The following is a 16,902-nucleotide window of genomic DNA, read 5'->3' as shown; positions in this document are numbered from 1 at the left end:
CTTTTTACCCATAAACCCTAAGCAACAATTAACAACTACGGACATCCCGAGCAGAGGCAGATGCATAATGAGGAAGAAAGAGCAGATGAAAAAAGCACTAAGAGCGAGGGGAGAGATTACAAATGGGCACTGTGTAAATGATACCAAAGCGAATCCAGTCTTGTCTCGCTACAAAACAAGATATTTTAATCTCAAAGCATCCAACATGCTGCTTTAGTTGCCTCAGCAATTGACTGAATTGCTCAATTGAAATTGAATTTTCTCTCCAGAGAGCTATCCAGACCTTTTCCTGACAATGGGTGTGGGTCGCCTAAGCAGGCGTTCCTCTGTTATTAAACACAGGCATTCATTGGTCGTTCTGTTTCCCTGCTGATTTTAATTTGCTATTAGCAGTCGGCACATACGTCCCTGAGGCAAAAAATCTAAATGATTACCTACAGTAAATGCACACTAAAATATACAAACTTATAGAGGTAGTCCTGAACAAATACAGGTAATGTGTCAAAGCAATGATTTTTTTTTTTTTTTTTATTTTATTAATTTTTGCAAAGTGTTTTTTTTATTTTTTATATCTGAATTAAAGTTAGTTATGGGGTATCAAAAAAGACGAAAATTTAATTAAAGGAAATTATATCAAAATTTTGGTAAGTGTCAGTCCTGTGTCGTGTGTGTCATGTGTTCCCGCCTCATGTGTCCTTATTTGGTTTGTTTCCTGTCCTTGTTTAGTGTGATTACTAGTTAATTCTTGCCCAGCTGTGTTTGATTATGTTAGTATTATCCTGTGTATTTAAGTCCTGTCTGTTCAGTTAGGTTTTGGCTGGTCTTCTCGTTACTACCGGTGTTCCTGTGTGTCTGCCCTGCCTTGCCCTGTTGAGTTGGATTAAAGACTGTTGATTTGAGTTTATTCCACGTCTCGTGTTCCTCTCTGTTGTGTGCACCTTGACAGTAAGTGCATAAAAGTGTATATAACAAATACAAAGAACACAATTATATTGTCATTCAGATTGGAAATGCCCCATTTTACATGCATTAACTGCATAAGCTGAAGTTGAACAGTGAATGAACACAAACTGAAGCAATTTGCTAGCATGTTAATATGCAATTAATCAGATATATACACTACATAAACACGATATTACAACGTTGCACTTTTTCATCATCTACGATATAATTTTCGAAGACTAAAACTAGATGCCATTTTAGAATGGATGAATACTGATTAATTTTATTTAATGGATATTAACAATATTTAGTTGATAATTACTTGATATAGAATAATAATTAAGATCTGTACAAGCATGTATTGGATAGGTAAAGAAAAAAAATATTACTACTTTTCAACATTTTAAGTCTAATTAATATGCAACTTAATTTATCAAAATCCAATGAAAACAACATAAAAGAAAAAAATGTATAAAAACTCACTTTATGTTTTGAACTACATTTTTAAAGATTTGTCCTTTTCTTTATTGTGTCACTGACCCACTTAACAGTGAGGCCTAAAAAAAGACATCTCCGTTCGGACTCGATCTCTGCTAGAAAGGGTGCCGAATAGGAGACCTTCAGACTGTGAAAAGCAATTGAAGAAAACGAGTGCAGCGAGATAAGGCAAAGGCAGCCCACCGCTGCTCTGTAAGTATCCACCAGCCGTCTCCGCCGGCAATTAAGACAGCCTAAAACTACAGGCCTCAATAAGGTAATTAACCATTAGCAGATCATCGCGACGCTTATGGGCACAACCTTCACAAGCACAATCATCCTAATACGGTCAGTAAAACGGCAACCTGACATCTTCTGCCAGCGCAGACCCATTGCCACGGCCCATCCTTAATTGTGGGCCATCAACAGTAATTTAGCTCACTGTCCCACATAACAGCTTGATAAACAAGACCGGCCTAATTACACCTTGCACGTTCCGACCCAATCCTCTCAAAGCAAACAATAAATAAAGCAAGGTTAAGTGCAAACGAATAGAAGCCAGGAAGCGGAAGAAACCGAGAGCGTGCAGGGGACCTGTGCTTCCACAATCACATAGTCGGTAATGCTCGTCTCGGGCAAGTGGAGATCAAAGACAGTGCTCCCCTTCCACCTCAACATTGTAGGGTTTTTTTTCTTCCCGCTCCTGAAAGCATGAGCTAGGCCGGCCTAAGTTTACTCAGTGCTCGCTGGAACGGGCATGACAGGGATCACGGCTAACCCCGAAGGACAGGTGCTGCGTGGCTGGAAAGAGAGCAGCTCCCTCGTGCTCCTCACAGGTCACTTCCAAGCAGAGCGTTAGTGTGAGCGCGGCAGCAGAAGGCCCTTAACGGGGAGTGTTGGCTGCTAGCCTGTAATTAGCTTGGACAGCTCAGGCTCAAAGAGAGAGAGGGAGGCAGCCAGGCTACATCATAATGAGCTCAGCTGGGATTAGGAGGACAGGCAGCCGGCAAGGTGGGGGCGTGAAAAGAGTGAGCCCTCCTGTACGAGCGAGCCGGGGGTAGAGATCAAGCAGGGGAGGGCCAGGCCGCACTGGCTGGCAGGGTTAGACCCCTCAGCAAAGGATGGGCCAAATGAGGCCTGGCAAGGAAAGGGCCAAGGCGGCCTAATGAAGCGCGACACCTCCAGCAGACGAGATCAGCAGTAATTAACACACGCGCGCGCACGGACTGTCACTGAATGTACCCCCGAAAAATCTCAAGGGAGCAAACCTCAAGACAGGAATGTCAGTGTGTTTAGCTGCTATAAATGTCTGGAGTTGCACCGAGCATCTGTATTCAGTGTTGTGTTAAGGAAGTTGTTTACAGAAAAGCCTGAAAACATTTTATTTGCATTTGACTTTTTTAGCCAGCGCAATATAGTGAGACATGCAGAAAATGGACAATGGATTGAAAGATTTAACATACTAGCTTTGGAAGCACTTACAGTGGGCCAAAATTTCAGTCCTAGAGGCAATCATTGTAACTTTGGGTTGTGAATGTGCTAAAAACCCTTGAGATGGACAGCTTTTTTCCCCTAAGTTCTGTTTGAAATGACAATATATTTTTTCTTGAAGTGTCGGCAGTCATCTATGTGAAATTGAAGTAGAATCCCTGCTGGGTGCTAATAATGACTGTGACGGCTCTACATGACCTGACAAAACGACAGACACTTACTTGTCAGAGAGTAACTTCTTGTTCTCCTCCTTATAATACACCAGTTCGTTCCATAAATCCTCGCTGTCCTGCTGCACTTGTGTTTTGCATTTTGACCTGAAACATTGGAGAAACAAACAAAAAAGTCATACAAATAGCAGCATCTTTCTGACTAGAAACATACTAGAACTTTAGGCTTGCCACTCTCTTTCTATGAAAAAAAAAGTACAGTAATTAACCCCCGAAACCCAAAATATCAGACATTTGTGAAAAGATCTTATCCTAAAATTCTTGGTCAAATAAATGTAAGATTATACTCATAAAGCTGTTATTATGGGGGCTTGTTATCTCAAAGAATTCTAAACTGCCAAGAAGCCACCAGAAGTGTTTGAAACTCCAGAGGGCATCACTGACTGATATTTGACCAAGTGTGAAGTCTATCAGTGGGACAGGATTGTTATTATTGTTTATTTTATTTTAATGCTATTTTTCTTTAATTGTTACTGCAGACGTTAACTGTAATGTCTCTGATCAGTTTACACAGGACAAGTGACATCGTAGGTCTTGTCTACTGCACACTCCCAAACTGTAATTTAGAGAGAATCTAGACCACAATATACAACAAATACTACCGTACAAAGCTATAATACTAGATTGCATTAAGATTCACGGTCATATACCACACATTTTCTTGAATGTTTGTAATGCATTATGTCTTCAGGTCACTATACAATTCTCGGAGTAAACTTTGATGTGTGTGTTTTTTCTTCTTCTTCATTTTCATATATCTTTTCACTGACCAACATCCACTACAGACTACTGGAAAATTTGAGAGAGAGAGAAAAAAAAGAAATATTCAAGGACTAGGTTGGTTAGTGCAAATTACTAAAATGTTTAAAATGTCAGTTTGCGTAGTTTTACTTGTATATACTATTGAATTAAACATTTTAACCAATTTAACCAACATTAAGCCGTAAAACACCGTTGAATCACATACATTCAGTTACTTTACTAATAAAAACTAATGTAACACACACAACATAATTACATAACCCACAGTGGATAATTAGCTATGCAAAGGTGTGGACACTCATATTTGTGGCTGACCTTATTGCATACTGTATGTATTTGCAGGAGTTTCCCTTTCAGACAAAATTTGTATGAGAGAAGAGTATTTATTAAATGTATTATGCAAAATGATTTCCTAAGGTTTGTGGCGGTCAATTGATTGGTTTTCGGGACATTATTTAACGCCCCAAAAAAGCATGTCTTAACTCATTTTGTGCCTGTGTTGTTAGTAGATTGCATGCGCCTGATTATCATCGGCTCTGGTTTTTTGCAACCCTTGGTAGACTGTGTTGGTTATTATGGAAATTATCGGGCTGCATCTGTGTTCTTTCATTTGCACATTGTCAGTTGATCATCCGCAGAACTTTCCACTACCATCTACGCTTTTATAGGATTGCATGCTTAGAATGTTTGCATTGTATGAATGTACTGGACTTCAGATATAAAAACAATGACTCATTAGGTATTGTTTACAAAGTGTACATACTACCTAATGAAATCAGATGGTTTCCCATTTTCAATTCAATAGAATGTGTGGGAAACCCAATATGGCTGGTGGATCATTCTTATTTAATTTACTTTGAGAGCATAACTGAAAAATTTCATATTCAGTGTGATTTTTGTTTTTCACATGGTAAAGAAAAAAATCAATAACTTGTGTAAAGAGGAGAAAAACATGAAATCAGATTTTCGCTATATTCAGCTGTGGTTTGAATATAATAAAAAAACATCAGGTTCCATTCCTTGCACTGACACTGTAATAAAAAAAGGAACAACAAAAGGTCTCTCTCAGTTTGCACACTACTTTTAAGTCAATATTACACAAGCAGAACAGCTCTGTAACACAAATACTATTTAAACCCTATTCCACAGACACTTTCCTCTCATAACGTCCTTGAACCTACTGTATGGCAGAGTGCCTTTGGGTTCTGTGGGAGCAGTCCTACATCATGTGAAAACATTCACCCTGAGAAGCCACTCCTCAGCTAACAGCTTAACAAGCAGCAGCTCGGAGATCTTCAGTCTTAATCCATTGTGAAATTCAGTATTAAAGCTATGAATGGCCTCCTGAAGGACGTACTCATGAAACAGACCTTAGAGAAAGACTTCTCCTTTCCCCTCAAGCCTCCTTCACCTCCATCTCACTTCATTATACAGCGAGCGAGTAAACTGCGAGAGCTTTTCTGAAAAGGCAGCGGCTAATTTCTTTGATTCAGCGAATCTGTTTATGAGTGCAACTTTGATCAGCGCGTGGATGTTTTAATAAGTTTTAATTTTATTTACGCATCCCAACGCGCCCAGTCTGATTTACAAACTTGAAAATCCCTTCTGGAGAAAGAGAGGGTATGTTTTTATGTTTTGCTAATAGTGGTAGCGCTAATCGTGAGTGACGTCGTGGGTTACACAGGGCTGCAGCATTCTAATGAGATGTTAGTCTACAGCCGAGCTCTGAGACTCCTGCTGGGGCCCGCTCTCGCTTGTGCTAATACATGTGTAATAACACTAACTCCTCTAATATATCCAGATTGATGCATGCCTGACCATCAGAAATGGTTCTTTGGCCAGAAGAAGTGGCTTATGCTAGCAGCTCGCTAACCGATTTTCTTTTGGTTTTGAGGCATTAGGCACATTTGCATAACTCTTCAAAACGAGTTTGTTCAGCGGGTAAACGTAACAGCCCCGCAAACTCGACTCACTGAGGAGTTACTGACACTACCAGCTCTGTATGGAATATGAACGTTCCCGTAACAGGACTGGAAAGCTTAATAAAACAAGAGCTCTCTGGAAAAGTAAGTGTTTTTCCCCTCTTATCAAAACTAAGAGGAAGAAGATTATCAGAGACTCTTTGTCTTTTGTGCCTCTGTTACAATCTAACAGACACATACAGAGAGTAGAGGTGGGTAAATTCACACTCCTTTCACACGGGATCACGTTGCACTGCTGTTTTCTTTAATTAACCCAAAGAGAGCACAGCTGACAAGGTCAACACTTGCATCCCATGTGGATACTCAACATACGCTTCCATTATATACGTTTAAAAGGCTTGTGAAAAAGAAAGGGGAAAATGTTAAGGGGGTTGGGGAAATTGTCATGACATTTTGCTGCTTCTAGGGGTTTAGGTTAAAACCAAAGACTCAAAGGAGGGTATCAAAACCTTTTCTTTCAATCTTCCCACCTACTTTTTTTCTTTCTCTCTATTCTGCCGATATAAACAGTCACCTTGGCCTTTTGAGGAAGAAGTACTTCTGCACCCCTCTTCCTAAGAGCCAAAGCCTGTGCTGCATTTCACAGAGATTAGAGCAAGGGTGAGAGACAATGTTACAAGTCTGTTAAAACAATTTTTTTCTTTTTTATGCATGTGCAAACTGAGTGAACCAAAGTAGAATCGCTATCCTTATTCTATCCTAAAATTGAAATAGTTTTTTTTGTTTTTATTACTACAGTTGCTTGGACACATTTCTCAATACTTAGGTCACCTTTTCAAAAATCTTTACACATTTCTCCTTACCAACTTTTAGCTTGGCAGAGCAGAAAATTCACATCCAAAATAATTTTGTACTACAACTACAGTACCAAAACACTTAAAACATACATGTTTTTAAATCAAGTCATTCTTTCATAATGCTAACAAACGTTGCCACCCAAAATACTTTGTCACTCATAAAACAATGACCTATAACACTAACAACAGGTAACATTATATAATATTTTCATCTGTAATATTTCTTTCCAAAAAGAATGGCCTGCGATAAGTGGCCATTGTTTACATTACGGTGGAAAATTATTCAATGAAATTAAAATGAAAGACTAACACCTGTCCAGTTACTTCTAATTTCTAATTATAATGTTTTTGTTTTGTTTGTTTTTTTAGATTTGGGATATATTTCAACACAATATTACTCTAGGGATGTAGAAAATTGCTGTCTTATTCAGCTTTGAATTATATTAGGGTTTTAACTTCAACAGCTTTGAAAACGCTCAAATCGGTCTGAATGAGCAAAGAATTCATGTAATTTGAAAGGAAGTAGTCACTGAATGTATTTTGACAGTAGTGTTTTTGAGTGATCAAAGTGTCAAGAAATGGGTCCTAGGATCTGTACAAAACTGTAATAAGCAAGCGGATGACAACCACATTTATATTATTATGTGCAAATAATAGCAAGTACTTACAAGTCATGGATATCTTCAGCTTCCTTCAGCTGCTCTGTCACTGTTCTGTAGTTTGTCTGAATGATGCGTAAACGGTCATGATGTTTGGCATGGGCTCTTCGCAGATCCTCATTCTCCTTAGTCTGTAGTTTACAGATGACCAGACATACATACAAACACAATTAAAATCTTAATTATATGAATTATATGAATTCAAAAGTGAACATAACCATGACAGTGGACAATGGCGGCCTAATGGTTAGAGAGTCAGACTCTCAATACCATGACTGAAGTGCCCTTGACCAAGACCCCCAACTGGTCCCCGGGTGCCGCAGCAAAAATGGCTGATCACTGCTCTGGGTGTGTGTTCACGTGTGTGTGTATTTGTTCACTACTCACTGCTGTTTGTGTGCACTTGGATGGGATAAATGCAGAGCACAAATTCCAAGTACAGGACATCATACACTCATTTTCAATCACATAAGAGTTTAAAAATCAGGGTAAAACTTTAGTTTTCACTATCAACTTTGCTTATTAGCAAGCATAATACTAGTATGTTGGCTGTACATTAGTACTTAATAAGTATACTATAAGTAAACTTACTATTTATAAGTAATTAGTACTATAAGTAAACTTACTATTTATAAGTATACTATTACTATATATACTATTGTATATTAGTACTTATAAAGTACTAGTACCCTATTCTGCATAACCATATTTTAGATTCCTTCATCCTACACCACACCTAAACTTAACAACTACAGCAAATAAGGTGTTTTTTTTAAACGTCGACGCCAATAGTTAATAGTCCCTTCGCAGGGAGCTTGATTGACAGGTGATCTGACCAATCATAACAGCCGAATCTGCCATTCTGTGTGTAAAACAGGGGGTGGTGATGGCGCAGTGGATAAGACACATGCCTTTGGTGTGAGAGACCCGGGTTCGAATCCACTGTGAGACACCAATGTGTCCCTGAGCAAGACACTTAACCCCTAGTTGCTCCAGAGGCGTGCGACCTCTGACATATATAAGTCGCTTTGGATAAAAGCGTCAGCTAAATGAATAAATGTAAATGTAAAAAAATAATAATAATAAAAAAAAAAACAGACAGGAGAGTAGATTAACGTCAGAGGACTTAAATTGAAAATAGTGTGTACTGACATGTTTCCACGGTTGAAATAACATTCCTTCGGATGTTCATTAGTTAATCATAATCATGATAATCATGCTTTAAGTAAATATGAAAAGACGATCGGTTCACGTTACGTTTGAACTTAGGTACTATAGTGATCTGTCACGACACATTAAAGAGCCACAAAATGCTATTTATTGTTTGAATTTCTTAAAAACAATGACAACATTTGAAAGACAAGACTTTGTTTCATACCAGAAGTAACCTGCTCTGTCTTGTCTGTCGGCATGTTTGCAATGTCCTCTTCGCTCAGTGATGTATTTATTTCTTTATTTTCTGCGTGTGAACATGATATGTGGCGTGAGAGTGGCATGGCTTGTCAGACATAGCAACAGTAACTAAGAAGGGCAGGTCTTTGTGAAGGGTCTACTGGTCCCGAACTACAGTGTGACCAAAATCTGAATAGTTTGCAGTAACTGATCATTGATAAATAACAAATGGTCATATTCAGGGTTTCTGCCTTTTAATTTTTAAAGAGCATATCCTCTATATATATATATATATATATATATACACATACATACACACACACACACATGCATGCATATTATATATATATATTGTGACGAGTCGGCTGCCTCCCCCCTTATCATCATCACCACCTCGTCGCCCTTCACCAGGCTCCCGACGGGAGTGGGTGTGTGAGAGAGGAGGGGCGCTGAAACAGCCAGGGTGGCGGTGTGTGATGAGGCGCACCTGATGTGAATAGAGCCTCATCACTGCCGCTGTTTAAATGCCGAGCGCGCCTCTCCTCGGGAGACCGGTCTCTTCCCCGTGCATGCACGCTGGTGTCCTCGTGGGTCCAGGAAGGGCGCGTCGAGTAGGACTGCCGCACCCGTTAGACGGCTGACGGGCCAGGATGCCGGGCTGTCGAGTCCCCCAGAAGCTCCGGGGACCCAGGAGTAGGATGTTGCTGCTGGAAGAACCCGCCGCCACTCGCTCCCGGACCCGAGAGGGGAGCGCGTGCGGCCACCGGACTCCGCCCCTTCCCTGGACCCTTCCCTCCTGAACACTGCCCTCCTTTACAAGCCCCGCAGCACGACGAGGACACCAGATCCCTTGTTTATTTTGGACACTTTTCCCCTTGGACACTGTTTTTGATTTTTATTGTTTAATAAAAACCTCTCCGAGGCCTGACGCCACACCCACTGTCGTTTGCTCCTCCCGCCACAATATATATACATATATATGTATATACCAGTGGGGATTTCTTTAAGACTGCAAGGGAAGCTCGGCTTCCCCTATAATGTCAAAAAATTAATGGTCAAACATGTACTATTGTGTTAATAGTACATATTATTTATAATATTATTTTATTGATTAAAAATGCGTTAGAACACGTTCATCTCGAAGACGAGTTCGTTCAGAATCAGCTACATATAGCAGGTGACTCGATTTCCTTCTCATATATTCCCGTAGCATCAGTGTATTTGCCTGTTGAAGCCCAGCGTCCATTGACTTCTATGGGGCTGCTTTGAACAGTTTTTTTCAGTGCTTCGAAACTAGACGCTCATTGGATAAATGCTGCGATTATGTCCCGCCCCCTGACGCTCAGCGTCTCTGGGAGTGAATGGGGGAGTGGGCGGGGCCGGACTCCGGGCTTCTGCGTGATGATTGGATGGTTTGTCGAAAGACTGCATCTCCTTTTGATTGACAGCTATTGTGTCCTATAAGAAGTCGCTGATGCTGAAGATATTCGAGCCAGTGTTGCCAATTTAGTGACTTTTCAGACCACCCTAGAGACCTTTTTCCCCAAAACTGACTAGCGACAAATCTAGCGACTTCTTTGACAAACCTTAGCGAGTCTCTGTGATCGCTGGTTCTGCCGCAACGGCGCGAGGTGAGCGCGCACGCACCTCTTTCTCTGTTCAGTGAGCGGCTGAGAGGAGCAGCGCGTGCTTCTCTAATTTTACATGCAAATATAGCCGAAATCACAGCACAGGAATTATAAATTAGGATTGCAGACTAACTTCTTGGGAGGGAGAGCTGGTTATGTATTCTTAAAGGGCTGCGTTTCAGTCACTATTTCATATTTATCCCGTTGACTGACAACATAAACAGTAAAATATATAAAGGAAAACAGTTTTATTGAGAATTTGGCTGCATTAAAATACAGTATGAGCACAGAGAGACAAACAAATGTAAAAGGCAATATGACGCGATGACGTCATGAATATGCTAAGTAGCGCATGACGTCATCAGCTACTTTCCATCGAAAGAAGTTGGCAACACTGATTCGAGCTCAGTCCCATGGACTTTGCAAGTGTAGTCAAAAGACAAACTGCTGCAACCTATTTCTTGATATTTGCTTGGCGAAATTGCAGGCTAATTTTCATTATACATTTCACACAATTATACACCACATTCCTTGTTTCAGTTTAACCTAATTCCAACATTTCCTCCGTCGAGTTTAATGTTTTTTTTAGATCGTTTGTTCATTCATTCATACAGTAGGCCAGGCGGTGAACTAGCCAGCTAGCAAACTGCACACGATTTACGTATAAATAAATGGACCATTTTTATGATGTAGGCCGAAAATGAGCTTCCCCTCTTTGAAAGACCAGCAGCCGCCACTGGTATATACATATACACACATACACACACACACATACACACACACACACACACACACACACATATATATATATATATATATATATATATACATACATATACTAGTGCTGTCAAATGATTAATCGTGGTTAATCGCATCCAAAATAGAAGTTTTTGTTTACATAATATATGTGAGTGTGCTGTGCATATTTATTATGTATATATAAATACAAACACATGCATGTACTGTATATATTTAAGAAAAATATGTTATGTTTATGTATATGTTTATTTATTAAATATATTTATATATAATATAAAATATAAGAATACAAATGTATAAATGTAAATATTTCCAAAATATATGCTGTATGTGAGTGGATGTATATGCACATAATAAATATGCACAGTACACACGCATATAGTATAGTATAACAAACAAAAACTTTTATTTTGGATGTGATTAATTGTGATTAATCGTTTGACAGCACACAAACATATATACACACATTTTTTTTAGTTGCCAAGCTTGTAGAACATGCAAAAGTGGCACATTTTCATTTATTTAATTAAATCACTTTCACTTTCTTTTTGTTTATCTATTCTCAAATTTAAGACCTCTTAAAATGATAATTAAGAATTTTGATATACATGAAAGATATGTTCGGCCTTACATTAAATATGTAATTAAATGTAACATTAAATATAATTTTTTGGCCTTAAATGTGATCAAACTAATTTAATGTCACATTTAAAAACAAAGTACAAGATATAGCAGTTACATATTAACAAAATGGCTTTAGTGCCACTAATGCAGTGGATTGTGTAAAAGTAACCTCTCATTGGCCCACCAAATCTCACTGGTGTGTCAGTTTACTTCACAGTCCAAGGAGAAAAAAAAAAATCAAACTGCTCACCCTTATACGGGAGAAAAAAAAAACTGGACTGTTGCCATGTAAATGCTCATACCAGATACCCCATGTGAATATTTCTATTTTTAAGTGTCCTTGCCCTGAAAATGTGCATTTGGCATGAACAGACCTTACCTGGCCCACTGGCTGAAACAAAGGCCACAATACAAGATTACTCTTCACATGCATACTTTTATTCCACAAACTGTAGATAAAACTGCAGCACAACCATTTCAAGCTCATTCAGATAGCAGTATATGCTTACTGACATCTCACAACAATTCACGGAAGATTCGTTATGAAAATATACACAAATGCTTGGGTGACCATTCAACCATCATCTCATGTTTGGACTTACGCATTCCACATAATGCCTAGACTGTTTTAAAACAAGAAAACATAAAAAAAAAGTTGTTTTGGAAAGAAAACATAGGTAAAAGGCACTGTTAAGCGTGCACTTTTGACTATGCAAATAAGTTCCATATGGAGAAAAAAAGGGTAAGCCATCCCTTTGTGACTCTTTCTGATGTCAACAGCCAATCACAACAGTGGAATGGAAAAGTGTCATATTACAATCTCTTCCACATCAGAAAGGGTATGCTTTTAATAAAAGTATGCTCTCAACAGACACACCTTGTTCTGAGTCTCCAGCTTGTGATGTAAAACAATAACAGACAAAACCATATTTCCACTCTCAACCTCACAACAAGGTCATGCTCCCGGCAGCAAAGTCAAGGAACATTCCTCACCAGTGGAAGATGTAGCCACCGAACCAATCATCTAACCACGCAGAACACAAACAGCAATAGCAAAATCACTTTCCAGAGACCTAGGCATTAGAATATACTGTCAGTTTATGATTATCTAATGTGCAATATCTCATGCTATTGCGTAACTATCATTTTGATTACAAATTGAACCTAGGTTCAAATTGAGTCACGTGGTGTTTGAGTTTGTGTATGAGACGAAACTACTCCACGCATTCACACACACACAGAGACACACAGAACATGCAGACCTATTAGAGACATGCACTGACTGGCTGCTGTAACATTTATTTCTGTTGTGTGATAGGATGTTAGATTAATCCATATCGAGTAAAAATGTCCAGAGTTTATCATCATTATTAACATAAATTTTTATCATAATCTCAATATGATATAATTTATCGCCCGGTGCTAATTCAGGCTATTTATAGAATGTGCTTGGCAGGCGAATCAGTGACTCCATGCGGGCTACCAAGTCGGTGACCACTGTTCAAGTGCTGACGTATACCGGACCTTTCCAATCATGTCCACTTTAACCTCATACCAGCAAGCTCACATTCATTTCCCTCTATTTTTGAGTGCAACATCCACATCTCAAAATCCAATTAAGACTTGATGGACTGAACCAAGTCTCCGGACAACTTTTATTTCTTTTTCCAATAATTCCAATAATAATTTCAGATGTATGTCACAATGTGGAAGATAGATCTATCACCAATTCAGTTTCATAGTGATTTAAAATTGTAAAAGCTTGGTTATGTTTGGTGAAACAGTAACAATTTCAATTACCTTGTTATAAAATAAATCGATTATACAACACACTGACAATTATACAACAAAAAAACATACACATCAATTTATTTGTAATATTTTCTAGTTTAGTCAATTACTCATCTTATGGTAAACAGATGAATTTCACAACATGTGAATAATACATTGTGAACCTGCAGTAACTCTAAAGGTTATATAGAACTTCACAAAAATTCACATTTCTAACATTACACAATCGTCTTTGGTCATTTTTATACTGCTAAGTTGAAACCTTTTTGCTAGTGACACTCAAAAGCACTTTAAGTGAAATGACCAAAGTCATTACATAATTGGTATTTGTGTGAAGATCACTAGCAAAGTTTTATCAAAGAGAGTGTTTTTCTTTTCGGGATATGCTCTTTGAGTGCTTCTCTGGGAACAAGGCACTGATAAGCGTTTCCACGCCAACCTGGCACCTGTAGCATTACTGTGGCCTGACATTTTGTCTGTCAGCCAATGGGAAAAGGCTGACTTCTCCCTCCACTTAAACCCCGCAGCAGGAGGAACGCCTCAGTGAGCCGGGTCGCTCCCCAAATGCCCGTAAATATTGGTCTTCGCTTCACAGCTATTTGAAGAAAAAAAAAGGGGGGGGGGGGGGATCTCCGCCAAAGATTACATGGGACTTTTCAGGGGTGAACATATAGATTTTCCTGACAAGAAGGCCCTCTATTATTCTGACCTTAGCCAAGACGAACTCTGGCAGAGACAGCAAGCGCACCTTTCAGCTTGAGTGGCCAGGGCCAGGAGACTTGTCGAAAGGCTTTCTAAAAGGGAGGAAAGCTTGTTTACCGCTGCTATGACACGGCAGCCCTGCTGGGCGGGAAATGCAGGGCCCTGAACCCTGTTATTATTAACAAGGACAAAGAGAACAAGCCAGCCCCAGACCGGTTGCCAATGTGACAAGTATGGATTTACTGCTCAGAAATTCACAAGAGGACACTCAGCCTTCAAACCAGAAAGACAGAGAATATGAGACAGAGAAGTGAAACAAAGCAGAGCGCTAATGAAGGCCTGCTCAGATTGAGTGACCAACGTTTCGTGTCTGAGTGACATCACAGCATAAGGGGGGTGTTTAAAGTACCCGGCACGCATGCACCTGGGCATCAAAATCAATACGAACTGGAGGATGAATACTCCACACCGCTGGAATCGTTGACTGTCACTGAGCCTCACAAACTGAAGCATCTGACAGACAAAAACACCGACTAGATTAGTTTCCTCCAGATTTAAAAGGAAGGAAATGCAGGAACGGCGAAAATGGGAGCAGAGAAGAGAGCAGGGTAAGAGAGAGAGAGGCTTGAAGAGTCAGAAGAGAGACATGGATGATTGGTTTAGTGAAGAGCTTGAGTTCTTCAGCAGTCTTCTCTCCCGCTGCCTCATTGCCTCTGCAGACAGTCAGTGTGTGTGTGCGTGTGGATGATGAAGGATGGAGGTCAGTTAGAGGGCAGCGGTCAGAGGACAACATCTGACTCTACCTGCTATGAGCTCCTTCATGCTGAAATTTTACCACTCAGACGCACGCATATGCAAATACACACTCATAAGCCAAAGAGCAGCCAGTGTATCAGATTACCATGGTTTTTAATTTTAAAAATATCTTTTTAATTCTATTTCAAACATGTTTCAATTGTTTTAATTCATTAATTGGTATTTCAAACCGTTTCACAGCATTACAGTCTAGTGTTTTATATTTGAATTCCAAATATCATTAAGTAAATCTAAAATTACATTGTGGACATTTTATTTTTGCTTTTGGTCACACTAAGGCATTTTGGTTTTAGGACAACAAACAAGGTTTTGATTCACTTCAAATGTTTTGCTTCAGGATTGCTTCCTAAACTAAAGTGCAACCAAGTTAGGGGCAGTCGTGGTCTAATGTAGAGGTCTGCATTCCCGCGGCTCTCCCACGGGAACCGACCAGATTTCTTGTGACGCAGGATTTAATTTCCGAATAAAATACAGTAGCAGTCGGTAACTCTGGTTTAATTTGAACGGGAGCGGGCGGTCTAACAATATCCCATTCCCGACTTCCTTCCAGAACAGCATATATGTGCTTTACTCATTCTTATCGACCACCGGTACACCCTGCACTCAGGACTAGCGCTTTCTGCGTCACACATTTTATTTGCGGGGTCTGTGTGCGCAGCATGTGCATAACGGTCCTCAGAGCAGGCTTTACTGGTGGTGAATATACGTTTTTCTCTGCAACACTTTTTTCCTACTGTAATGAGAGCAAAATGTTAAATGACTTTTGTATCTTGACAAGATGAATAAAACAACAAATACGATTTTTGTGCAGACTACACTTTTATTTGTTATCTTTCTTTTTCAGTAGCATAAATTTAAATGTGAGATTCTGGAAACGGGATCTAAATTTAGCGGGAACGGTCAGGTCGGGAAGAGAATTATTCTAAGCGGACAGCAGGTGAACATAGAGTGAATGTATTGTGTGTATGTATATATAAATATGTGTATGTATGTATATATATATATATATGTGTGTGTATATATGTAGATATATATGTGTATATATGTATATATATATATATATATATATATATATATATATATATATATAATTTTTTTATACATAAAAACAACCATTCAATTTAATCATATGACACATTGCACTCCTTCTGTGTTCTAATGGGTATCACTTTATTTTATGGTGTCCTTGTTACACATGTTACACATACTTACTATTGTAATAACAATAAATTATGCATAATTACATGCAAGTAACCCTAAACCAAACCCTAATCCTAACCCCAACCATATAGTAAGTACATGTAGTTCATTAATATTATTCAGTACTTAAATGTATAATTACACTGTAACAAGGATACCTTAAAATAAAGAGTAAACAGAGAATGTGGCCAAAACATTCAAATAAGAACATAAATCTCCTAAGAGGTCTCCAACGAGAAGATAATAGAACCACAGTGACAGAATAAAGCAAGTATTTAATGTTCACCTTAAGCGCAAGTAATTCCTGCAGCCACTGAATCCTTTGCTCCTGACTGTCTGCTCCATCACTGCTGCCGCCACCTGGAGACAGAGACTCGGCACCCTGACAAAGACAAAAAGAAATCGATATAACAACAGAAAACCCTTGTTCATCAACACAATAGGCGAGTTGTTAATTATCAAAAGCAAAAGATGAGCAATAGCCCTTCACGTACGAACACACAAACATCAGCCTGCACACTCTCCGAAACCTAACAGGGGACACGGGCTGAATCACGAGGAGGAGCGCACATGGCATGCTGCTGAAGGGTTCTCTGTGCAGGGACCTAATGAGCATGTTCATTTCCATTTACATTGTTTCTTTGACAATA

The 16,902-nt window shown here is 39.2% G+C and overlaps 1 protein-coding gene across 2 annotated transcripts in view; it reads right to left on the bottom strand.

Moving 5' to 3' along the window:
• Positions 1–16,902, bottom strand: part of LOC306874429 (centlein-like) — a 105,612-nt gene that overhangs the window by 59,926 nt on the left and 28,784 nt on the right. For both annotated transcript variants that reach the window (XM_079424470.1, XM_079424471.1), the window contains exons 10-12: positions 16,539–16,634; positions 7,350–7,471; positions 3,132–3,227 (exon numbers count right to left, since the gene is read on the bottom strand). In XM_079424470.1, coding sequence (XP_079280596.1) covers positions 3,132–3,227; positions 7,350–7,471; positions 16,539–16,634 — 314 coding nt within the window. The remainder of the gene's footprint in view (positions 1–3,131; positions 3,228–7,349; positions 7,472–16,538; positions 16,635–16,902) is intronic.

Source organism: Barbus barbus (assembly GCF_936440315.1).
Source record: "Barbus barbus genome assembly, chromosome: 8".
NCBI lineage: Eukaryota > Metazoa > Chordata > Actinopteri > Cypriniformes > Cyprinidae > Barbus > Barbus barbus.
This window is presented reverse-complemented; position numbering and strand designations above follow the sequence as displayed.